At 33.6% G+C, this 25,984-nt stretch overlaps 3 protein-coding genes across 3 annotated transcripts; 2 read left to right on the top strand and 1 right to left on the bottom strand.

The window, feature by feature from the left end:
• The first annotated feature begins 385 nt into the window (after positions 1 to 385).
• Positions 386 to 1,138, top strand: LOC126693994 (protein AGENET DOMAIN (AGD)-CONTAINING P1-like). Its single transcript, XM_050390032.1, has one exon. The coding sequence runs from the start codon at positions 543 to 545 to the stop codon at positions 954 to 956; it is 414 nt and encodes a 137-aa protein (XP_050245989.1). The 5' UTR covers positions 386 to 542; the 3' UTR covers positions 957 to 1,138.
• A 1,672-nt stretch (positions 1,139 to 2,810) lies between these two features.
• LOC126695684 (protein CONSERVED ONLY IN THE GREEN LINEAGE 160, chloroplastic) lies at positions 2,811 to 8,475 on the bottom strand. Its single transcript, XM_050392513.1, has 9 exons — positions 7,854 to 8,475; positions 7,236 to 7,285; positions 7,050 to 7,128; positions 6,879 to 6,974; positions 6,556 to 6,636; positions 6,332 to 6,423; positions 5,717 to 5,809; positions 3,848 to 3,916; positions 2,811 to 3,303 (listed from the first exon to the last, which is right to left on the bottom strand). The coding sequence occupies exons 1-9, from the start codon at positions 8,166 to 8,168 to the stop codon at positions 3,165 to 3,167; spliced, it is 1,014 nt and encodes a 337-aa protein (XP_050248470.1). The 5' UTR covers positions 8,169 to 8,475; the 3' UTR covers positions 2,811 to 3,164.
• A 14,126-nt stretch (positions 8,476 to 22,601) lies between these two features.
• Positions 22,602 to 24,516, top strand: LOC126693993 (heavy metal-associated isoprenylated plant protein 28). The gene is made up of 3 exons (XM_050390031.1): positions 22,602 to 22,737; positions 23,661 to 23,736; positions 23,848 to 24,516. The coding sequence occupies exons 1-3, from the start codon at positions 22,732 to 22,734 to the stop codon at positions 24,201 to 24,203; spliced, it is 438 nt and encodes a 145-aa protein (XP_050245988.1). The 5' UTR covers positions 22,602 to 22,731; the 3' UTR covers positions 24,204 to 24,516.
• The last annotated feature ends 1,468 nt before the right edge of the window (positions 24,517 to 25,984 follow it).

Genomic DNA, 25,984 nt, shown 5'->3' with positions numbered 1-25,984 from the left:
TAGGTTTATTAATTTTTGTGAAATTTATTATGTATCCAATGCTTTATTATTAGTAATTATATTTTTGATTAAAAGTTCAAATATTATTCACACCTTACAATTTACTAACCGACTATACTCTCAAAAAAAAAAAAAAAAAAAAAAAAACTAACCGACTCTACTTTTTCTTTTTAAATATATAAGAATAAACCACAGTCCACTGATCCACTCTAGTCCCCTCATTTAGTATTCAAATTTATTTGTTTATTTTTTTTTTTAGAGTTCTTTCATTTTTGGGACCGTTTTTAAAAATACAAAACAAAACATACTCAAATGTTTCCTTGTATCAATAGGAATACGGAATACTAAACCGACTTAAGCTCAACGGGAACACCACCGACTTGATTAAATCTATAAATACCACCACAGTCCAGTCCATTCCCATTCACATCAATCCTTGCTATTCTTGATTTAATTAAAATTCTCTCAACTTCTTTCTTTCTCCAACGTTATAAAATCCTCTTCTCTATATTTCAAGAAGTGATTCTGTGTGTGGTTCAAGAATGGCGTTGATCTTGAGGGGTGATGAAGTTGAAGTTTGCAGCAAACAAGTTGGTTTTGTGGGTTCTTACTACGCAGCCACTGTGATCAACAACTATGGCAACCAATCCTATGCAGTGCGCTACAAGAACTTGGTCTCAGAAGACGATGAATCTCAGCCACTCATTGAGATTGTCTCTGCGGACGAGGTCAGGCCCATGCCACATACGGTTTCGGCTTCTGGGTTTTCTCTATATGATGGGGTTGATGCTTATGATAATGATGGCTGGTGGGTCGGCACGATTTCTGGGAAGCAAGGCTTCGATCACTACTATGTGTTCTTCGACACATATGGGGTTGAGATTCTATATCCGCTCTCTCGCTTGAGACCTCATCGTGAAACCAATGGCATGTGGGTTACAAAGAAAAGGGTCTAATGGTGCCATTCTTTTGGTCTTTCATCTGATGAGTGACGAATGCTACTGGGTTTTAATTTAGTAGAGTTTCTTTAATTAGGTGATGAATATGTAAATGCTTTTCTATTCTAGTTCTCTTCAATCTTCTCAGGGAAATTATGTAATTCTTATGCTTTTTAATGAGAAAATATGATTTCGTTTTCCTTTTGATGTCTATGGTCTCTCTTCTTTTTTTTTTTTTTTACTCAGTTTTCGCTTAAATCTTGTACTCTTGATGCACTTTACCTGATATATATTGATCTTTCTGAATATGAACGAAATACTAAAGTTCATTAATCTGGTATCTTGATCCAAACTGGTATGTTGAGTAGCTTTCATCCCAAGAAATTAATCCAAAGGTAACAAGACCAAATAATTCAAATATTACAAATTTTCTTTTGGTTGGATGTTGTGTTAAATAGGATTAATTATGCTTACTCAACTTTGGTATTCATCCATCTCAATGATTTTTCTATACTACTATTTAAAGGCTTCTCCTGTTTGGATTCTTCATTTTTTAGTTCAAAAATGCCCCTATACTCTTATGTTTTTTTTTTTTTTTTTTTTTGATACAAGATAGAATTCTATTCTAGCATAATCTAAGTGTATATGTGTGTGAAGTTTCCTCCTGAAGACTTGAACCCCGGCCTTTACCTCCTACACCCCATAAGCACTTATACCTGTGGAGTGATCATCGCACAAGGGTATGCGGTGGTCCTACACCCCTATGTTTAAGTATAGACAAAACTAATTGACAATTTGATAAAAATGAAACTCTAACTCCCACTAAAACATTGTCTAAAAAATAGGACTACTCTCCTGTTAATTTTCAAAATGCTTTATCCATTTATAAATTAGATTCTCAAAATAAAAATTATATATATAAAATAAAAACACAAGATTTTTTTTTTTTGCTAAAAAAAAAAAGCTTCATGGCACACACGAAGCGCGTGTGATGAAGCTAGTATTTATTTATTTATTTAAGCGGCTTCTCCTGTATTCCTAATTTTTTAGTTCAAAAATCCCCTTACACTCCTATGTTTTAGTAAAAACAAAATTAAAGGACAATCTGGTAAAAATGCAACTCTAACTCTTCCACAACATTTTTATAACATTTTCACAACAAATTATAGGTGGTTAGTTGTTACTGATTCAAATTTGAATTTAGCATTGAGATTACATTTTTAACTAAACAATGACAATCAATAATAAGCTACCACTTAGGATTTGTTGTAAAAATATTATAAACATATCATATCTCATTATTTTATCCACTTATAAATTAGATTCTTAAAATAAAAATTATATATATAATAAAAAAACAGTATTTTTTTTTGGCTAAAAAAGAAAGCCTTATCGTACGCTTGAAACACGTGTGATGAGGCTAGTATTTTTTATTTTATTTTTAATTTTTTTATATATAAGTATACTTTTATTTAATGGGCTTCTCCGGTTTGGATTCCTAATTTTTTAGCTCAAAAATGCCTCTACATTCTTATATTTAAGTAGAGACAAAATTAAAGAACAATCTAGTAAAAATGCAATTCTAACTCTTACTAAAATATTGCCAAAAAAAAAAAAATAGAACCACTCTCCTGTTAAATTTCAAATTATTTTATCTACTTATAAATTAGATTCTCAAAATGAAAATTATATATATAGTAAAAACATAGTATTTTTTTTGGCTAAAAATAAAGCCTCATCATATGTGCAAAGCGCGTGTGATAAGACTAGTTTATTTATTTATTTATTTCGCTTTTGGATACATAGGATAGTAGGTATGACTTTTTGAAATCTATCAAGTGATAATATCATACATCATCAAGAAGATCAAGATTAATAAGAAAATTTCCGCTGAACATGATACTATCAAATATTGGAGTCGTTCTGTTCAACAGACAAGGTTTAATTGTATATTACGAAAAATTTACATACAAATTTATGAAAGTACCAAGTTAAATCTAAAGCCATAAACATGCCGGATGAGGATGAGGATGAGTTTCAGGGATATTTGAAGCAAATCTTTTTTTTTTTTTTTCATTAATTATCTGAATTCTGAAAAGTTGGAAATACAAACTATATAGCTCAATAAGATGAGGTTGAAAGAATTTGGCTGTAAAATTGTGCCATGAAATTTTGTAACATCAGATAAGTAATAGAACTCCCAAGGATGTATGAAGAGGGTCTATCTTACACTTCGCTCTTTCCCCCAACAATGTCAATTGCCTCCTCTATAGCTTGAAAGAAAGTTGCAATCTTGTAAGTGAAAAACCCCACTAACATTGGTATCAATTCTAACTGCATATATCCATATTCTGGAACAAGGATCCTATACCAAAAAATAGCTTTGTCAGAGGAATAGTTGCTAAATTCATGCTCAGACTATAGCAAACCAGCTTACAGTATTCTCTGAAAAATAATACTGAAGTTATCCATGGAAAAACATATTACATTAGATACAGAAGCTAACAAGCAAACTAAATACTAAAATCACTGCAAATCGGAGAGTATTTTATCTTTGATAGCTAAGGTCCAGTGAAATTGATAATTTAATGCTTAAAAGCCAGAAAATTGACATTGTGAAGGGCCACAAATGTGAAGAACAAAGCCTCAGAATAAGTGCAGTGAAAATGAAGCAAAATAAGATGTAGAACAAGTTAAAATTAGTCAAAAATTACAATTTTCTTAATTGGTAAATTATATATGCACCCTTGACTTCACCCTCCATCTTAGTCTTATAAGGAGAGGAGATGCCATTTAAGCTAGAACTCATTACTACAAACATAAATTGGGTTACAGAGAAAGCAGTTCATCTGCTTCAAAATAACAGATGAAGCATCATTCCGAACAGAGATGCAACCAAAGGCACTTACCCGTTCCACCGGTTATAGATCATGACCAATACAACAGGAACCAAAAGCCTAGGCTGCGCAATTGCTCCCCTGCAAAACAAAAAAAAAAGTATAGTACACTAAATACCTGAAAATTCAGTCAACATTATTTAATAAATAAAATAAAGGATTAGGATGAATATGAATCCACTTCCATTTGTTAACCATGGGGAACTAATAAGAGTATGCAAACAGAAAATTCAGTCAATGTTATTTAATATATAAAATAAAAGAATTAGGATGGATATGAATCCACTTCCATTTGTTAACCATGAGGAACTAATAAGAGTACGCAAAATTGGTGTTAAATTAACGTCCTCATCAATGGCTGTCAACTGCACCTCTAACATGGGTACTACTGAGCAATGGCCACTCTTAGATAGCATCACACTCAATTCCAATTATTAACCAAAAAAAAAAAAAAACCCACTAGAGCATTCTTGATAAGGGGAACTGCTACACTATAAATTTCATATTTTTCTCAATCACCATCATTTGACCCCAAAAATATGCACAAAAAGTTGCTTGGCATCACTCCAATATTTGATATGGAAAAAAAAATTTCTGGGAACACAAGATGGCCCAACCAATTAACTATTAACATATTGAATCCTAACCAACTGAAATCATGGAATGCACTTCATTCAAGTTCATACAAACATTTTATAATTCCATCCTTTTAACAATATACAAACACATTTATGCCATCTTGAGTACAGTCAAGATATATACATGCAAATCGGCCAAATTTGCCAAATAGCACAATTTTAGCAATATTTTAGGAAAAAAGCACTTTGACAAAGTTATTTAGTTATGTAGCACATTTTGGAACTCAAGTTTGACAAACTCGAGTTCTAAGTAGCTTGTGTGGCACGTCAAGCAGCGGAGCCCATACTTGCTTGCAACTAGAGTTTGTCAAACTCGAGTTTCAAAAATGTGCTACATAAACTTTGTCAAGGTTGTTTTTTCCTAAAATATTGCTAAAATTGTGCTAATTGGCACATCTGGCCCGTGCAAATCCAACCAACTCCTGTAGCAACCGCAATATACAAGAACAAGCCTAAATCATGCATTATGCATATAAGTCCTCCAATTCACTCTTTAAAGTTATATCAATTCAAATATAAATAAAAAATTAAAAAATTTAAATAAAAAAAAAACCTCAGATTGTGAGGAAGTTTCTTTGTAAATGCAGGTGAAACATTCAAATCAGCAGCATTAACTTTACAATGCATTAATAAAGCCACTAGTTAAGAACACTATGCTGTAATAAGATACTGGGGCAATCTCCCTCAATCACATTGGAAGACTCCATCTCAATGCATACTTACTAAGGCTACAACACTTGGCTTTTGCAGTATTAGTTCTAGATAAAAAAATGAGATAAAACCGAACTATTTTAGCAAAATAGGTATATAAAAAAACAAGTATAATGTTTCCAGGAGTGGGTGATAGGTAAGCAGGAAGCACATGACACTGCACTTATAAATTGACCATCATCAGTGAAAGTGGGGCATTACTAGCAGCCAGCCGGCCAGCTGGCATCTTCAAGTGAAACTTCAATATGCCATCAAATAATTTGCCCCAAGTTGCTATTAAAATCTGAGCAAATTTTAGAATATCATAAAACAAAAATAATTGCACATGCTTTGAGAAAATAGACAAAATATATTCAGATGAATTAAAGTATAAATATTGAATTTAAGGAATTCAAATTATCAATTAAATTTTGGCACGGATATTATAGGAGGTACAGTACCAAGCATGCAATGTGATGCAATATGTATGTTATAAGATAATAAACAAATATATAAATAACATCCGGAGTGTCAAGAAGTTGTATGCACATACTTGACGGCCCCCCTTGCTCCATCTGCCATTGAATCCACACTACTCCCCAGCATACGCATATACGCCAAAGAACCAAGCAACCCAGCGCCAAAGCTGAATACATGAAAGGATAGCAGAACATCAACTGTTATGAAGAGTGAATAATCTTTTCAATACTCCAGTTTAATATCATCAGATGTTATGAGAGATAGTCAATGCTAAAATGAACTATCCTTCACTGTAAGATTGCATTAGCGTTATCATGAAAATTGACAAATTGTGGGCTAACAACTTCAATGTTCAAAAGGAACTTTGGTAACTTATTTTACAGGTGGAAATAAAATAAAGAGTTAAACACAAAAATTTTGAGGACCAACCATTTGGAACTAACACAAAGAAAAGCTACTTGTAGAAATCGTTTTCAAGTGCACTTGCAGAAAATCCTCTTGTGAATGCCTAAAAACTAAAACTGAGATACACAGTGCACTATTTCTAATTTGAAGGTCTCAGTAGAGAACAGTTAGGGTTAAAATTAAATTTCCATTAAGTATCTAGATTAAAAAACAACTAGCTTACACATTAAGATTTCAAATCTTTTTTCCCTTTTTTTTTTTCATAAGGCTGAAATGTGCATACCTTGCAGCAATTTCTGGGGAATAGGATATGTAAGCAGAGACTAAACCAACACCACCTATACCCAAAGTGAGAATCTGTAACCTCTTCTTTAACTGCAGAAGCAAAAACATAGGATTTGAAAAAGAGGAATAATCAGAAATTGTTAAAGCAAAGAAACACAAAAAGTACACAAACATTGTCAAATGCAAGATGGGGTGGCACTCCCACATACTGCAACTAAGTACCTTAAAATACTGTTCCCTTGACTGAGCAGCCAACACTTCTGGGTCCCCACGAGGCTTCCTTATTTCCCGAAACATCACATCCTACAGGTTAGCACTAAATCAGAACTTCAAAGATACAAAGCATCCTCACCAATAATACTTGGTCCAATAAATGCATTTAAATGCTTTTCTTCTTCCTAGAGCAACTATCAAACTCTTTTATTTTCCAAAAGCTAGAATGCTCTTTAAATGATAAGCAATTAGCTTGAAATCAGGACTTTCATGCAATAATGAAGAATGGAAGTTCTCTGAATTAAAAAAAAAAAATGATACAAATGACTTACACTGCCTCCAGTTGCAGCCTTGGTTGCTCTATCCCACTTCTCTTGCTCACGCCGTGTTGGCACCAGTTTCCATCTAGGTGACTTGCGGCCAACACTCTGAGAAAAGTAATTGTAAATGCACAAGTTCACTGAGATAAATAACTTGTAAAATTTTCCAGACATTTATCATACTTGAGCTGTAGCCTCAACTTGCTCTTCTAATGCAGGCTTCGAAGGAGCTGTGAGTTCTCTGCTCAAATCGACTTCCAAACTGTTGCCCATATTTTAAATCACATTAATGGAAACAATTAAAATTACATAAATAAAAACCAAGGGGTAACTGAAGTAATTCCAAAGAATGATAAGTTGATAACAAACCTGTCAAGGCTCATGACTCTATTTAAACTTAGAAACCCAGATGGCTTTTCCTGTATACAGAAAGCAATTTATTCACCAATGAAAACCAAAATTTCATCCACAAAAACTGTACTTGGTTGCCGAGAAAATCAATGTAAAGAATCTTAAAGTCCAATATAGTCTGTTTGTTGGTTCAGAAGAAAAAAAAGTTTTGAACTCAGATTAATTCAAAAGACCAGGTTAAATAAACTTCATACAGCAGGATACCAAGTCAGTGAATAATACAAAGTTTCAATTCTCCTTTTCTTTCTTTTGCCCTATCTTCTCAGCAACCAAACTAAACAAAAATTCAAAGTAACTACAAAATCATATTGTTTATAGGATAAAAAAGCTCATAGTTTTGAAATCAATTAAGCATTCCGTACACAGAAATCTATTACCAATTTAACAAAATAGCCCAACCGAGGAACAAAACCACATAAGCCCATTAATCTTCAAACAGCCAAATACCATACTCCAGAATCAAATTCAACAACAAAGCCACAAAATTCAATAAAGAAAGAGACAAATACACACAAATAAAGGAAAACCCAGATGTCTAGTAACCAAGAGCAAAGGCTAAAACAACAAAAACACAACCTTAGTAGGAGTGGCCTCAACAGAAGACTCAGGGTCCTGAATCAGTCTTTGATAGCGAGCCATGAAGTCCTTGTTCCACAAAAACTCATCAGAATTCAAAGGGTCTTCTTCCTCGCCTCCCCAGTACTTTCTGAGCTTAGTAGTGGTGGGTGGGCCAGCGTAGTCACCTGGAGCCACCCCAGTGGACCATTTGAGAGGCTTCTTCTTGGGGAGGATGACCTTGGTCTGCCTTGGGTCTGGCACAGATGGAGTTGGAGAGTCCTGAGATATGGGTGTGGCTGTAGAGGTCACTGAGATGTAGTTTAGGACTACCATTGTTGGTGGTGATGATAATTGATAAGGAGCTTGCTTGAAGTTTAGGTGCTAATGGAGAATCAGGAAATGTAAATTTAAGAGGAAAAAATATCTGGGTTTTTGGAAGTGAGTGTTATTAATGTGATTTTTGTGCTTGATAGTTTTCCACATCTGCTTTGTGTGATCATGCGTCTGTGTTTCACAAAGACATCAGCTTTGGTCGGAAAAATTTCTGTTTGTTTGTTTGTGGGTAATTAAATTCACGGACAGGTGAATTGATGTTTCAGTGTTTTGAGTTTGAGAGCGAGTCTGTTATTATTATTGTCAATGGTAACGGTTACTGGGTAGCGGGTAGAATTACAAAGCCAAGGAGTGATACAGGAAGTTCTAAAACAGATAATGTTCGACTTTCCTACCTTTGACTGTTAAAATCTAATACAAACTTGCAATTGTTTTTTGGGCCCATAGGTACAAATATGAAATAACCCAATGAAGATCTCGTCAGAATACACACTTGGATCAATTTCTTTTTAATGAATAACTTGGATTTGGATTTAATCTTAATAGAATAGAATATATCAGGGGTGGATCAATGTAGTTCGAGTCTTTGAGGAGAGTTTAAGAGAGGCTTTAAAAAAAAAACTCACACATATGTACACCAATTAAATACTATTTATATAACCTTTTACATTATATATTTTTTATTTAAAAATCATTATTATAAAATGCAAAATTATTAATTAAATATTTTTGTATGTAGGTTTTGCTAACATTTTTTTTTTATCAAATAATAATCACTAATTTCTTACTTTTTGAAATTTGAGAATTTAATTTGTTACTTTTGAAACCTTCAACTTTTATTTATACACTCTTAAAATATATGGTTTGAAATGTAATTTTTCTTTTCTGGATTAAATAATTTAAGATTTTAATTGAGCTTGATTTTTATTAAGCCAATATTTTGAGAGTCTTGTTAGAGGTGGGAGAAATAGTGTGCAACTCACTTAATCACTTATATTTATATTAAATTTGTTATGAAACCAGTTATTATAATAATATAATTTTGGATGCTTTTTTTTGGGCAAGGGATACATTGGAATTTTAGGCCTAGATTGAGTCACATCTAATTTCTACAAATGATCCCATTTTACCATCTCAAAAGTTACTTTCTCTGTTATATCATTCCATTTTTCAATACGCCCAAGATTCAATTTCTTATTTATATCATCTATTTAATAAAATATTAATTTCATCACCTCTTTCTCTCTCTTCCTCTCCTATTTTTCTCTTTTCTCAATCATCCTCTCTTTTCTCTCTGGCTCTTTTCCTCTTCATGTTTGTGCCTAAAATACACCATAAAAAAATATTTTTAAAAACCCAGTCGCCACCACTGCCACTCATATTCGAGCAAACCCACCACTCAGACTAGCAAACTCACCACCAACAACAACAAACACAAGAAACTGCCACCTCAAGAACCACCAAGAGAGGAAAAAAAAAAAAAAAAAAACACAAATTGCCAAATACCACAAGAAACCCACCACAAAAATCACCAAACCCACCACTCAGACCACCAAACTCATAACTCAGACACCAAACCTACCACCAACCACAACCATAACCACAAGAAACAACCACCATAGAGAAAAACAAAAACACAAAGAAGCCTCCAAAAACCACCAACAACATCCACATCCACGAGAAATAGCCACCATATAATCACTAAGAGAAGGAAAAAAAAAAAAAAAAAAATATTGATCTCGTCGACTAGGGGTGTGCAGAAAACCCGCCAAACCCGATCCGATCCGATCCAACCCAACCCGTTGGGTTGGGTCGGTTTTTAGGGATTGGTGGGTTGGGTTGGGTTATAAATTTATTTTTATAGTGGGTCGGGTTGGGTTTGAGTCATAAAATTACAAACCCACCAAACCCAACCCGACCCACCCATATTTTTATATATGTTTAAAATATATTATATATTTAATAAATTTTTTTAAAAACCAGCTATAGAGCACTTTCTCGATTCCTACTATCATATATAATATAAAATCCTATTAGTTCTTTTAATATATATTTAAATATATTATATAATTAAGAAAAAATTTAAAAAATTTAAGATATATTTTGTTTATAAGTGAATTAGGATACTAGTTCATTTATATTTTATTTATCAACTCAATTGGATACTTAAATATATTTTGTTTACAACTAAGTTGGAATATTAGTTTATATATTAATATATATTTTGTTTATTAACTCAAGTGGCAAGTATGATATATTTTTTTCTGCTCAATTTAATAATAATAGTAATAAAAAAAAATTGTCCAACCCATGAGTTCAACTTGACCCAACCCAACCCATGTGGGTTGGGTTGGACTTATGTAATGGCTTGGGTTGAGTTAAAATTTTTTTGACCCACCATGGTGAGTTGGGTCAAAAAATCCCCTCAACCTAACCCATGCACACCCCTATCACTGACAACAACCACAACGCTGACACCTAGAAACCCACCACCTACGATCTTGAAACCCACCACACTGATCTCAACCTCACTATTCCACCACGCCGATCAGCAAACCCATTACCCACGGCAGAAAACCCAATACTAAAATCGACCAACCCATGACCAAAACCGACCCATGACAACAAGCCCGCCCATGATGGCAACTAGAGAGAGATAGCGATAGAGAAGAGAGGCAAACCACCCCAACACCACCGACCTAGACCCATGTCGCCCCCACTGCCACATCAACGAAACTTCTATGCCACGCCTAACTCTGCCGCTACCACCACCACACAAGGTTTTGGGTTTGAGAAAAGGTAGTTTCTAGTTTGAGGAGTAGAGAGGACAGAACAAGAACAATGGAGAGAGAAGAGATGGAAGACGGAGAGAAATGAAAGAAAGAACGAGAAAGTATAAATTTATATGGTACTGTAGCGAAGGGAACAAAATATATTAAAAATTATAAAATGGAGCTACAGTATCGTCATATATGTAAGAAGGGACTGTAACAAGATTGTAAATTTTTTTAGAATTGGAAGACCGGGTAATGGTGCTTTTTTGTGCTTTGATGTTAAATTATACCAACATATACCATTTAGAAGTCTGGGTACTAATGCTTAGAGTCGACCCTATTTCAGGTTAACCATTAAGGTGTTATTGACTTATTTATTCTATTTCATATATATATATATATATATATATTTTTTTTTTTAATAGTGTAATGGCTTTAAAATGAAATGTTAATTATTAATATTTCAAGTTAAGGTGTATTTAAAAAAAAAAAATAGTATTGTTTCTTTTTTTTGGGGGGGGGGGGGGGGGGTTTTAGTTGAGTTATTTGGTCCTTTTTAAATTTTTTTTTTTAAAAAAAAAATCTTAATAAAAGGTAAAGCTTCGTTGAACCAAAATTACAAAATACAACCATAATCCATCAAGACCTTATTAGAGAGTCTTGGAGAAAAGAAGTAAGGAAGAGTATCTCATTCAAAAGTATCTTTCAAATGCCCAATTATAGAGCACATGAGCGGGCATCCAATTAACCCAACTAAAAGAAAATTTTTTATATTTGAAATATTTGATCTTGTTGTTTTTGGATTACATGGGATGACAGGCACTCCCAAAAAATTAAAAGGGCTTGCGATGGAAGTTGCCCCCAAAAAGTGGCAAAAAATAGAATAATTTTTTAATTTAAGTCTTTTGTTTATCTTCAGAAAAGAAGATATATAATTATATCATGTCAATGTTTATACCAAACTTTGAGTGGAAAAAGCGAGACCATAGCAAAAATTGGGTTAGAATTTTGGTATTTCGTTCATCTTCAGAACAACCAACTTATATCATGTAAGTGCATCAAGAATACAAAATTTAAGTGAAAAAAATTGAGTAAAAAAGAGAGACCATAGATATTACAAAGCAAAAAAGAATTACATATTTATCACTAAAAAGTAAATGAATTACATATTTTCATGAGAAGATTTTTTTTTTTTTTTTTAATATAAGATAGAATTTCTACTCTAACCTAATCTAAGTGTATGTGTGTGTGAAGCTCCCTCTTGGAGACTTGAACCCCGGTCATTGCCCCCAACACTTCACAAGCATTTATACTTGTGAAGTGACCACTGCACCAAGGGTGCGCGGTGGTTTTTCATGAGAAGATTGAACGACTAGAAAAAGCATTTACATTCAAGATTCGCCTAAAGAAACTCCCAAAATAATAAGACCCAAAAATATAGCAAGATTATCTTCCCCTTAAGAATATTCTACCAAATTAATAAGACCCCTAAGAGAGAGAAAAAATTAATAAGACCCAAACTTATAGCAAGATTATCTCAAGCTTAATTATACATTCCCTAAAATAACTCTCCTAAATTAAAACTCAGCAGTACTATGTACTCAACACAACAGATGAGAAACCAATTAAAAGAATGGCACCAATTGGAATCACACCCTTTTCTTTGTAACCCACATGCAGTGATGGAACTATAGTTGGACATGGGGGTAGTGGCCCCCCTTAAATTTTTTCAAAATTTTTTTAGTATATATGTGTGTATTAATTTTAGCAATTTGTTTCAATAAATTTGCACTTTGCCCTCTCAACAATATTATTGATCTTTTTAAAGGTTGTGAGAGTGCTTTTTTCTTTAGCACACAGGCCCAAGGATCCTAGGCCAAATAGTTGTAGTTTGGTGGACTGGGCTTGGTTCACCGCAGCTAAAGGGGCTATTTAAGTGATGCACAAGGCAAGCTTTCTATAATACACATAAACTAGCAAACGAGAATATTTGTATTGAATAACAATGAAAATAGCAAAAGGAATGCAAAGTAATTAGGAAATATACAAAACAATTGTTAGGGATCCTTAAATTAATAAGAAATACTTCATTAGTTTTTCTTAATTATGGTTACAATGTGCTCACTAAGACGTGATACAAGGTTCAAATAAGCTCAAAAATTACAGACTTTGATGGCTATCCAAGTCTCTAAGACTTGCAAAGTTTGAATCCTTTTAAATCTAAGTATGTGCTATAGTGGTTGTTTCTGGGATACTGGGAGATATTTCACTACTTTCTTTGAGTTTTTGACAGAGTTTTCTCAACGATTTTGTTGTGATTTTCTATTACTCCATGCCCTTTCAATGTTGGCTGTCTTCCCCTTTTATTGTGTCATTTTAGAGTTCAGGATACCGTTGATTCCCCTCCTTTGGCTCCCTGGTTACCAGAGCCCCTGTTATGCCAGCAATTTCTAACAGCTGATTCTTTCTTTGTTTCTCATAGTTTTCTTCTTTTAGTGCTGTTTTCCTAAAAGCCACTTGCTGACCTTCCATTCCGGGGTGTCCTTGGAGAGTTAACCTTCACCCTCTCTTCTTTCAAGGCTTTTTACCTTTTAGACTCAGCTTTTTGGCTGTCCTTCTTGCTATCATTTTTTCCAAGTGAGCAGAATCCATTCCTACTGGGTTGAAGGTTTTCTCAGCCACTTCCCTTTATAGTTCTTCATTCTGGGTTTCCCGATGTACCAGCTTTTTGTTCATGAATTGTTACTCTCCAAGCTTCTTGGTTCTTTGCTATTCCACAAGGTGCTTGAGAAGGACATATCTGTTCTCCATTTCTTGTATTTCGTGGTACCCCTCTTGAGCTGTCTCAATCCTACGTTAACTATGCTACACGTCCCGAGGATCCCGAGCCTCTGGGTATCCCGACCCAGTTCTTTCACTGGATTTTACTGGATTTTTTAATGGCCTTTTTGCTGGAAATCTGAACATATATAAGGCCTTGATGTTGATTCTTCTTGCTGCACGAATTGGGCATTCTTTAATTTTCATGGAATGAGTTTTTTTGTGAAATTTTGGACCTCAACAAAGGTTATAAAAAATTTTATTGATCTAAAATTTGAAATAAATTTAACAAGCTTAACAAAAAAATTTACCAATGACAAATTTAAGCCCAAAAACACCCCAAAACAAACCCAAGCAAGACACAAACAAAAAATAAAATAAAATAAAAAATTCCTAAACCAATTCTAACTAGTCTAAGTAAACATCCACACACATTTGAAAACACACAAGACACCAAAAAAAAAAAAGTTAAAAAAAAGAAGAAGCTTAACTTTCTAAATTGAGAAGTGCTACGTCCACAACATTTTTATAACAAATCACATGTATTAAGTTATTATTGGTTCTAATTTGAATCCACAACTTAAATTACTTTGTTGTGAAAATGTAGTGAAAATATTATGGACATAACATCTTACTCGGAGTTTGAAAAAAAAAAATTGTTTATACTTTTACCCCCTAACTCTAAGTCCTAGCTTCGTACCTGCCCACATGCCATTGGTTTCACGATGAGGCCTTAAGCGAGAGAGTGGATACAGAATCTCAACCCCATATGTGTCGAAGAACACATAGTAGTGATCGGAGTCTTGCTTCCCAGAAATCGTGCCGACCCACCAGCCATCATTATCATAAGCATCAACCCCATCATATAGAGAAAACTCAGTAGCCGAAACGGTACGTGGCATGGGCCTGACCTCGTCGGCGGAGACAATCTCAATGAGTGGCTGAGATTCATCGTCTTCTGAGACCAAGTTCTTCTAGCGCACGGCATAGGATTGGTTGCCATAGTTGTTGATCACAATGGCTGCGTAGTAAGAACCCACAAAACCAACTTGCCTGCTGCAAACTTCAACTTCATCACCCTTCAAGATCAACGCCATTCTTGAACCACACACAGAATCACTTCCTGAAATATAAAGAAGAGGATTTTATAACGTTGGAGAAAGAGAGAAGTTGTGAGAATTTTAATTAAATCAAGAATAGTAAGGATTGATGTGAATGGGAATAGACTGGACTGTGGTGATATTTATAGATTTAATCAAATATTAAGTCGGTGGTGTTCCCGTTGAGATTAAGTCGGTTTAGTATTCCGTCTTCCTATTGATACAAGGAAACATTTGGGTACGTTTTGTTTTGTATTTTTAAAAATGGTTCCCAAAATTAAAAAATTTGAATACTAATGAGGTGACTAGAGTGGATCATTGGACTGGTTTATTCTTATATATTTAAGGGTAAAATATCATTTTTGCTCCTAAACTATCACAAAAGTTCATTTTTCGTCCCTAAACTTTTAAAAGTTCTATTTTTGTCCCTAAACTTTGCAAAACGTTGTGATTTTCATCCCTATGCCTGTTTCCGTCAGATCTTGTATTACGTGTCTTGACAAGGTGCTGATGTGGTATATGATTTGGATTAATTTATTTTATTTTTAAAAATATGTACATGTGGCAAGGACTTATTGGCTCACGTGAAAAAAAAAAATCATCTTTTACTCCTTGGACCTTCACTCCTTCCATTCGTGAAACCTTTTTCACTATGAAACCCTCACAACAACAGCCCAATCAGCGACCAAAATTAGCAAAATAACTTCAATGTCCTAGGCGTTTAATCACCCCCTTATAAGGTAAAATTTGTTTATTTATTACTTTATAGCTTTATTAGATGTATATATATTGTTTCTATAACTTGATGGGTATGGGTTTATTGGGGTTGTTGTGCTATTATGAAGACTCCATTAGACATTGTTCTTGAAGACTCCATTGGATATCGTATATAAATTGATTTAGTGGTCCCTAGTGTCTATTGTTGAAGACTCCATCACACATTGATGAACTACATGTTGTATTTGAGTGGCTTTAATAAATTTGGTTGGCTTGCGGCACATGGTAAGCACTAAGCACTATGTAACTTCGACAATGGCAGAAACTAATGGAGATTAGGGACGCCGGTTTAAGGTTTTCAATGAGTGAGGGTGGTGGGTTTTCATGGTTTAAGGATTTTGGGTTAACGCCGGCATGCTTGAGACTTAGGCTCTGTTTGGTTAGAGGAGTGGAAAAGTGGAAGGATGGAAAATTGTGGGAGGATGGAAAATATTTAGTTTTGTGTGTGGTTGGAGGGGTGGAAAAGTGGGAGGGGGAAAAACTCTTTTGTTTTGTTGGAGAGAAAAAGGGAAGGATGGAAAATGTAATTTATATAAATTGGATATTATACCCTTGTTACATAATATGTAAAGAAATAGATTTATTTGTACTTATTAAATAATATAAAATTTACCACATCATACGAGGACAAGAAACAACAGATCACGTTGAAAAAATCAACAAGAAACAATAGATGAATGAGGAGTATAATGAGGACAAGAAACAATATATCACGTTGAAAAAAAAAAAAAGAGAGAGAGAGAGAGAGAGAGAAGAGAACTTGACCATTGGACATTGGTGTTTGTGAAGGTAAGATGAGAAGAGGAAAAAAAGTGATAAGGATTTGTGGGCAAGAGTCATCAGGTGGGGTAGGTGAGAAGGTCATGAATGAGGGTGGGTGGGAGAGGGCATTATGGTAAAAGTGCTGTGAGAGAATTTTCTCTCCAGACTTTTCCTCCCGATTTGGGAGGAAGAAATTTGTGGGCCCGGGAGAGAAAATAATCTCTTGGGTTTTCCTTCCTTCCTATTTTCTTTAGTTTGCCTAATAGTGGAAAACACTATTTTCCTCCCTATGTTTACCATCCTCTCTAAATTCACCCCAACCAAACATAATGTTAGAGTTTTGGTGGGGTGATTTTGGCCTTTTTTTTTTTTTTAATGTTCCAATGTAACCAATAAGTCTTTGGCACGTGTCCATATTTTTAAAATAAAATAAATTAGTCTAAATTAGATACCACATCAGCACTCTGTCAAGACACATAAGACAAAAAACTAACAAAAATAGACAAAAGGACGAAAATCAAAACGCTTTGCAAAGTTTAAGGATGAAAATAGAACTTCTGAAAGTTTAAGAACCAAAAACAAACTTTTTGTAATAGTTTAGAGATGAAAATGATATTCTACCCCATATTTAAAAAAGAAAAAGTAGAGTCAGTAGCTAATTCGTAAGGTGTGAATAATATTCTAACTTTTAATCAAAAATATAAGGGGAAATTGCATTTTACCCACTTGTGGTTTTACCTGTTTTAACAATGCCCACCCGTGGTTTAAAAGTTGTCACTTAACCCATCTGAGGTGGCCTACATTAGACCCCCGTTACCCACCTCTACCTTTTTCGTTAAAAAATCTCCTTTACTATATAAGCCAAAATTAGAACCCAAATAGAACCCTAAAAAGAAGAACGAGCTCTCTCCCTCTCTCTACCTGAGAATCCCTAAAAATCCCCAAAACCCATAATCCCTTTCTCTCTTCACTTAGATTGCCCAAGTGAAATCTGAACACTTGCAAGCAAGGAAGTGTATTGAAGCTTGGGTTTTTCTCTGTATCAACTTTAGCCCAGTCTTCTTCACACTCTCCATCAAAACATCACTTTAAATGAACACCATCCTTTGCACACACAAGTAATTTTACAGCCTGTTTTGTAAAACAATTTATGAAGCCATGGTAGTCGCGACCCACTTATTGAACTCCATAGGATCAAAAATCTCCAAGCTGTAAATTTCCCCATCAACCAAAATCAAATATAAAGTACTTCTCACAAAATTGCCATCAACAACAATTAAAAATGAAATTCATTTTTACACAAATCTATACCCCCACCCCAAAAAAAGGATAAGAATCCAGATTGATTTCTTTTTTTGAGGAAATCCAGCTTGATTTCTAATTATACAATAAAAGCTCCACCTTTGTAAGGTATAGTCTTCACAAAGTTTGCCTTTGAGGAAAGATTCGAGGTCGGACTTTACCTTGTTTTTGAGATCTTCTTCCATGGAGATGGTTTCGAAAGTCGAAGGATGCATGAAAGGAACAGATTTCCACCGTCCGTTGCCTTGCTAGTCTTTGCTTGGGTTTTTTTTTGCAGATTTCTTGTTTTTTTGTGTGAAAGATTTCTTGTTTTTTTGCAGATTTTTCTTTTTTCTTTTTACTTGCAAATCTGGGTTTTTTTTTTTTTTTTTTTTTTTTTAGAGAACCCAGCAAAAGAGAAGGGGTTAGAGTTTTAGAGTTTTAGCGAATCTGTGGGTGTATGTTCACATGGATTTGTGGCTTTGTTTGTGACTGTAGGTGTATTGGTTTTCTTGTTATTGTAAAAGTATGTTTGGCAATTGCAATGAGCATTGGGTAAGAATGTTAAACACATCATTCCATTTACATTTCTGGGTTTTGATTGTGCAGAAGAAGAAGAATGAGAGAAAAGAGGAGAGAGACATAAAATATAATGAAAAAGACACATTTACCCCTATTTTTAACGGAGAAAAGGGAGAGGTGGGTAACGGGGGTCTAACGGAGGCCACCTTAGATGAGTTAAGTGACAACTTTTAAACCACGGGTAGGCATTACTAAAACGGGCCAAAACACAGGTGGGTAAAGTACAATTTCCCCAAAATATAAATACTAATAATAAAGCATTGAACATTACACAGAAATCAATAAACCTATAATAATTATAAATAATTGCATTAAGAATAAAGGGGAATCAGGCCTAGATCTCTACCTTTTGGATCCATCCCATTACAAAATGTTGCCCAAGAAGCAATGTTATGGGCCAAAAAATTTAAGTACCTAGCAACATAATAAGGAGGGATCTTAAGAGCATTTACATCAGGATGTAAAAATTTTGTAAATTTGCACATCTAAAACCTACTTTTTCTATTTTACCCTCCCATTTTTACAAAAGACTCACATCAGTTTGTTTATTATACACATTTATTCAAATAAAATATTCATCTTCAGATCAATCCACACCCACCCAACCACCACCATCAACCCACCCAGCCACCATCATCAACCACCATCACCCCACAGAAAATCCAAACCCCACAAAAAATCCAAACAGTAAATCCAAAACCCAAAAAATCGAGACCTCGACCCCACACAAAAACCCCACGACATCGGAGGAGGTGCTGGAGTTGTCCAGGTAGTAACGAGCTTCGCCGTGGTTTCGATTCTCTAGGGTCAAGATGTCATGGAATAGGCCCAGTCCGGTATTGGAAAAACCTCTACAATTGACCTCACCGGGCCGAGATGTCATCTCTTCTCCTTTCTATGTTGATTGTGTCGGTGAGGTTATTGATGTGAAGGTACCGTAGATAAAAGAGAGAGAGGTGAGAGTAGAAGCTGAAAAGGAGAGAGTAACATGAGGAGAGAGAAAAATATGTAAAATAATAAATGCAAAAGCTACATTAACCGCGCATATATGCACGGTTACTGTAACAATTGTGCATAAATGCACAATTTTACACCCACTGATGTGAGTGCTTTTTTACTCAAATTGTGTAAAATGAGCAACTTTTTCTATTTTGCACAACTTTGCATCAACTGATGTAGTTGCTCTAAAGAGACATTTACATTTGACATAGCAGTGACTAGAAAATCTAGTGGAGGGGAACTAAAGTCTATTGAGCCTCAATAATTGTGCTTGAATGACCTTCAAATTGAACAAATGAGAGGTTATGCATGGCAGACAATTTCAAGGTTAAAAAGAGTTGCATTAACTTTTCCAAGAAGAAGAGTGTGCAAAATAACATTTTACCATTGTCTTTCCTGCAAACAACAGCTACCATGGAGATGTTGGGTCTGATTGCTACATCAATATTGATCTTGACCCAGCCTTGAGGAGGAGGAAGGCATTTGGAGGCTAGGACTTCAGGTTTTTGAGAATTACCCATGCTTTGAGATGATCATGAGAAGAATTATTAATTTGGTCGACAACTGATCTTGGATATGGTTTGTGACTTGAAAAATGGTTAGGTTTTGGATTCTCCAAATGTTGTCACAAAGATGTTGAAAAAGAAAATTAACTAGACTAAAAAAACTATAAGTTAGTAAAATAATGTTGAAAGTCTAGACTCTATCCTAAATTTCCTTCACTTTTCATCTTTTTCTATCACCTCTCTGTACGTATAATAAATAAATAAATAAATAACTTAAAGAATTAAGTTGGATTTTCAGTAGAACTAAAAATAACCAACTCAAATGTGGAAAATAATTTACTTAAATAAAAATTGATTTTTTGGCATTTGAGTGCTAGAGAAAAAATTAAACTAATTCTTATTTGATATGTTATGATTAATATATATATATATATATATATTTTTTTTTTTTTTTGAGGAACATGTTATGATTAATATTTATATTAAGATTTGTGTCCCATGACCAAATTTTGTTACTCAATTTGCATTGTCTTGTTACTAATCCCTAGAAAGAGTTTGGATTTGAATACCTATCCCCATCGTGTAAGAGCATCCACAGTAGATGTAATATAAAAAAAATGTCATTTTAGCACACCAAAAGCCTACTTTATTATTTTATTACATCATTTTACAACATTCCATTTATCAGATGTTTTATCATTCAATTTTATACATTAAAATAATATTTACTACACATTAAAATAATATATTATTTCCTCCCCATTATCATCAACAACAACAACAACAACATCAATGGCACAACCACCAGCCACCAATATCCATTGCCGCAACAACACCTCTACTGCAAACCAACCACCACAATTACTCACCAATATGGCAATATCAGATCAACCCAAATTGCAGCAAAAAAAAAAAACCACAGATTGCAACCAAACCCATTCCATTCAATTCGATTCGATCCGATTTGAACCCTAACTCCACAGGCTTGACCTGAATAAAAACCGGGTTTCATCCTCGTCGACAAGCATGATCATGACAAACACTCTGGTGACGAACCTCGCCCTCACAAACCTCGCTTACTGCTCGCACGTCGATCTTAATGGCTTCGTCGTCCCTGGCACCAAGCTCTACCTCGCCTCCATCGTCGATTCCTTTGTTCTTTCTCTGACAAGATGAAGATCTATTTGGTTTGTGATGATTCCTGGGTTTTGTTTTGAACTGGGAATTGGAGTTTGATTTGAGGTGCAAAGAGAGAAGAAAGAAGATTTTTGGGTTTGATTTGAGGTGCAAAGAGAGAGAAAGACGTTTGAGGTTGAGGGAGGAGCTGGGACTTTGATTTGAAGAGGAAAGAACACTGGTTGGGAGAGAGAGAGAGAGATTGTGAGGAGAGAGAAAAAATCAATTAAAGAAGTGAGAGGAGAGAGAAAAGTCGAATAATAAAAAAAATAAACGCAAATACCATATTCGTCCATACCATGGCAAAATTGCAACGTTACTGTTCAATGTTGCAAAAGTTTGACTCATTTAACATATCTGATAAAGCTCTGTTTTGGTGTTTGGTGTGCCAAATGTGCCATATTATAGCATTTAGCACAGATACCACATCTGCTGTGAATGCTCTAAAGCTCCATTTTTGGTGTTTGGTATGCCAAATGTGTCATATTATAGCATTTAGCACAGATGCTGTGGATACTCTAAGAAAAATATATATGGGTCCCCATTGTATAGCAATGGAAGTCATGGGATTGGAGTTTTTTTTTTTTTATACTCCTAAAGGAGAGTGAGAGCCTAAAACCAACAATAGGAAAATCCAATTATATTTGGAAAAATTGGGCAATCTCTGCATTTGAATTATTTTCTTAATCCAGCATTGCTATTCTCATTGACTAATTAACTGTCAGTAGGAATATTAAAATGCCAAAGCTTTCTTTGCATGGAAAACTTTGAGTAGAAGGAAAATGAGGCCGAAAGTATCAAACATGATCCGATAAGGTCGCTATCATATGCATTTCTAGACTTATATCCTCAGCTCCAACGGTCAACCATATGCCAATCTTTTAGTTATTCAATTATGATATATATAATTATGTATATACTTACACATGAAAAGATCAAATTCGACACCATTGTGGGGCACGTAAAGATGATATACTATGAACTTTTTTTTTTTTTGCTGAATATATACTATGAACTTAAGAGAATCATTACATCTCCTTCTCATATGACATATATATCATACGACCCAGAATTCCACGTCTTTGATATACGAAAATAATCATGTCTTTTTTCACCTTAATTTAAATTTTTATATTTGAACTTCTAATTCTTAAGATGTAAAGCACAATCTTCTCAAATTTCAAAAAAAAAAAAAAAAAAAAAAAAATGTAATGCACAAAGTTGTGCATCGATCATGTTACTTTTCCTTAATCATCAAATTATTGATCGAATAATGTTTGTAAAGAAATTAAGCACCAAGTCATTGCCCGTGTTATGTCACGCACCTTGATTACTTGCATTATGGGACTAATAATTGAGGCAATATTATGCAATTTGCAAAGTCAATGCCCATCTCTAAACGTTATAGCTGGTATGTATATGTGTATGGATCCCCATGCAAGAAATGGTGGATTTCTAACACGTGGCTCCTGCCTATTGGTTAGAAAGGGCTTAATTCAAAGTAATGTTTCCTTTGCTTCAAGTTCCCACTAATACCAGACACTTGCAAGTGAAAGTCGGTGCATCAAATCATAATTTATACAGAACAAATGGAAATTCAAAAGAAAAAAAAAAATTGATAAGTACATGAAAGTGAGCAAGAGAGGAAGGTGTGTGTATATATAGGGGAAGACCTTCATTTGCATTTCATATTCATACTGCGAATTATACCATATACACGTACAGCAACTAAAAGAGCTTAGCAGGGATTTTATACAGTTTACTACTAGCTATTCCAACAAGCAAAATGACTGTAAGTAAACCTCTTTCTTTGTGTGTGTGTGTTTTTTGGAAAGTTCTCTTTGTTTAATTAGTGTGTTCGATCAATTTAAAATTAAGTGCAAATTAAAGTTTTTGTCTAATGCCCTTCAGACTTCAGTATGTATATTTATGTTCTCAGATAATCCATCCATTAGTTTCGTATATCTTTTTCTTTTTAGATGGTGTTTTCTATGAATCAATTAATGACAACATTGTTTTGGTAAATAGTTTTTAAAATCTTTCGATTGTCAATTTAGTAAATATTTTCTAAACCTAGTAAGATAATAGAAAAAGAATGGCATGACATTGAGATTTGAGTGTCACTATTAGTCAGAAATAATACTAGTGAAAAAGAAGGGGAAAAATATGGAAATTTACGTTATTTAGCATTGTCCCTACATTTATAATAGTATAAGACGAAAATATTTACTATAAAAATTAAGAGTTTAGTTAATGGAAGCTCTTAGACATTTGTTATAAATTATTTTAAGAAATTTTTTATATCACTTTCACAAAAAATATAAAAAGTTGTAAGAAAAAAAATCAATTTTAAATATAAAATTTAATAGATACCTTAAATCAATTTTTATTTTCTCATAAAAAGTTCTAAAAATATTTTTAAAACCTACGCATTTAAGGTATCTATTAACTTTTCCAAAAAAAAATCAGTTTACAATGACTTTATAATGCCTCCAAAAAAAAATCATAACTCGCTTTGTTATGTTTCTTGCATTTAGACTACTGTAACTTCTAATTTAGAATATGAGCCACCAACTCAAACAGAAAGTATGAGAGTATGTAAAACAACTTGAAACCAAGACAATGTTGACAACTTGACATTGATTCATGATTCATCACGCAATGAGATTAATTAGTTAGTTCAACATTTTATTTTTCTTTTTCGTTTTTCTTCAGATCATAGAGAAGCGAGTGCACATGGACTGCGCTGGATGTGAAGGCAAGGTCAAAAATACACTTCAAAAACTAAAAGGTATATAATTAAATAAGACCACTAAATCAAAATGACCATATATATACTTCATGTACTTGCAACTCTTCCTATCTTTTTGACCGAAACATCTTGGGTTTTGTATGTGCGCAGGTGTGGATGACATTGAGATAGACATGGCTACACAAAAAGTGACTGTTACTGGATGGGCAGACCAAAAGAAGGTTCTTAAGGCAGTCAGGAAGACCGGACGGAGGGCCGAGCTGTGGCAATTGCCATACAATTCAGAGCACCAGGATTACACTTATCATTACTATAATCAACATAATTGCAATGGTCCACTCACTTATTATGCCCCTCTGCCTGCATCTTCCTACAACTACTACAAGCATGGATACAATGACCAGGCTCCTAGTTACCATCAAAATCCTTCACATTCCACGATTTTTGGGTATCAGACCGGTGCGACGTTTAGTGATGAGAACCCTAATGGTTGTTCTATTATGTGATGATCCATCAGGACTTGGTGCAATGACAAATGTCTTTCACTAAAAACAATGTCGCTGGTTTAAGTTCGGGAATCAATTTCTTCATATAAAATTAGGCTTAAGACTGCTTTTCATGATATCTCTCAGATTCTGCAAAAGTGAGAGTTTTGTGCACTGAGTACAACTTATTTTTTTAAGTGTACTTTTTTTTCTTCTTTTTTGATTTCTTCTTTCAATTTCTTCTTCTAAGTTATAATCTCATGCAAAAGCATGGATTTCCAACTACATATGACTGAAATACTATATTATACAACGTGAAAAATACACAATTTGCAATTGCAATTAATTATGGTTTTCAAACAATGGGCTCTTAGTCCTACATCTTCTTTTCATGGATCATAAGTATTGAGCTTTGGATTCCACCCTTTTGGATGCCATGCTTGTATCATTGTTCTATCACAGTGTTCCACTATCTTTTTCAAGTTTATTAACAAGGTTCCGTGTAGAAAATCATTTTAGTTCTCGTTTGTTTTCAGATGGCAAAAAGCACTTTTTACTTCAAAGTTCAAAATGCTAGCAAGAAAGTATTACCAATAATAGTAATAGTAATAACAAATAATTATGACAATAATATATTTATTATTATTATTATTAAGTAGCTTTTTTTTTTTTTTGAGTAAGTATTATGAAGTAATTGATTTAAAAATGAAATAAACTCTTTTATATATACATTGTTCTTTTTGGTAATTTATCACTCAAACCATCACTTTTATAAGTGCTAGTTAAACATTCAGCTTTTTCAAAAAACAATTTTTAACAGTTTTTACTAAATACTCAGTTTTTTCAAAAAGCTCACTTTCATACCACACTTTTTGAAAACCTCACTTTTTCAAAAAGCCCAGTTTCAAAAAACTGAACCAAACTCACCCTTAGTCGATTTCACATCCATTTGATACTTCAATGCCCCATTCGATGAGTGTAGGAAACATTTTGGGGATGGGGTCGATCTCTAGCACATATAAGATTCATCACTAAGATAAGAACAAAAATAAAAATAATGGCAACACTACACCAAAATAAGTCTATTACATCAAGTGTTAATACAACAAAATTAGTATAGTGGTATTAGACATAATATCACATCTAAAAATTAAAAGTCATTGCAATAGTAACTTAAAAATAGTAAATTATTACATTAATAATAATTAGTTGTAATAATTTATAATTTCCAGTTGCAATAGAGATTTTTATACTAAATTGAATTTAGAAATTTTTTTGCAATAACTTAAATTGAAGAAATCAATTTTTTTTAATAACTTAAATTGAAGAAACCATTGTAATAACTTGATACCGATTATATATTTTGCGATATATTATAATAGATCGAAATTTCAAAGAGATGGCTTATTGCAACAAATTTAACATTGCAATAACTAAAATATCAATTATTTTACAATCTAATGCAATGACAAACATGAAGCTGCAATGAATATATTATTACAATGATCTAATTCCAATTATTTTACAATCTATTGTAAGAAAAAATATGAAAATTTTAACTATTACAATAAATATATCGTTGCAATAATTTGAACCCAAATTATTTTTGTCAATTCTTTACAATCTATTGTAATAAAATTCATGAAATAATAGCCTATTGCTACAAGATATTCGAAGTAATAAATTGTTTATTGCAATAGCAAATATATTATTACATCAAAATTTTCATTAAAATATTTAAGGTTTATTGCAACAAAATTTTTTTGTAGCACAAACTTATTACCTCAAATTTTATTGCAACA

This window comes from Quercus robur, chromosome 8, assembly GCF_932294415.1.
Source record: "Quercus robur chromosome 8, dhQueRobu3.1, whole genome shotgun sequence".
NCBI classification, from domain to species: domain Eukaryota; kingdom Viridiplantae; phylum Streptophyta; class Magnoliopsida; order Fagales; family Fagaceae; genus Quercus; species Quercus robur.
This window is presented reverse-complemented; position numbering and strand designations above follow the sequence as displayed.

Coding starts and splice junctions, on each gene's coding strand:
- LOC126693994 (XM_050390032.1), top strand. CDS start 543: ATGGCGTTGATCTTGAGGGGTGATGAAGTTGAAGTTTGCAGCAAACAA.
- LOC126695684 (XM_050392513.1), bottom strand. CDS start 8,168: ATGGTAGTCCTAAACTACATCTCAGTGACCTCTACAGCCACACCCATA. Junction 6,424..6,555: donor CAAGGGAACAGTATTTTAAG/GTACTTAGTTGC, acceptor TTGCTTCTGCAG/TTAAAGAAGAGGTTACAGAT. Junction 3,304..3,847: donor ATCTATAACCGGTGGAACGG/GTAAGTGCCTTT, acceptor TTTTTGGTATAG/GATCCTTGTTCCAGAATATG.
- LOC126693993 (XM_050390031.1), top strand. Junction 23,737..23,847: donor TACACTTCAAAAACTAAAAG/GTATATAATTAA, acceptor GTATGTGCGCAG/GTGTGGATGACATTGAGATA.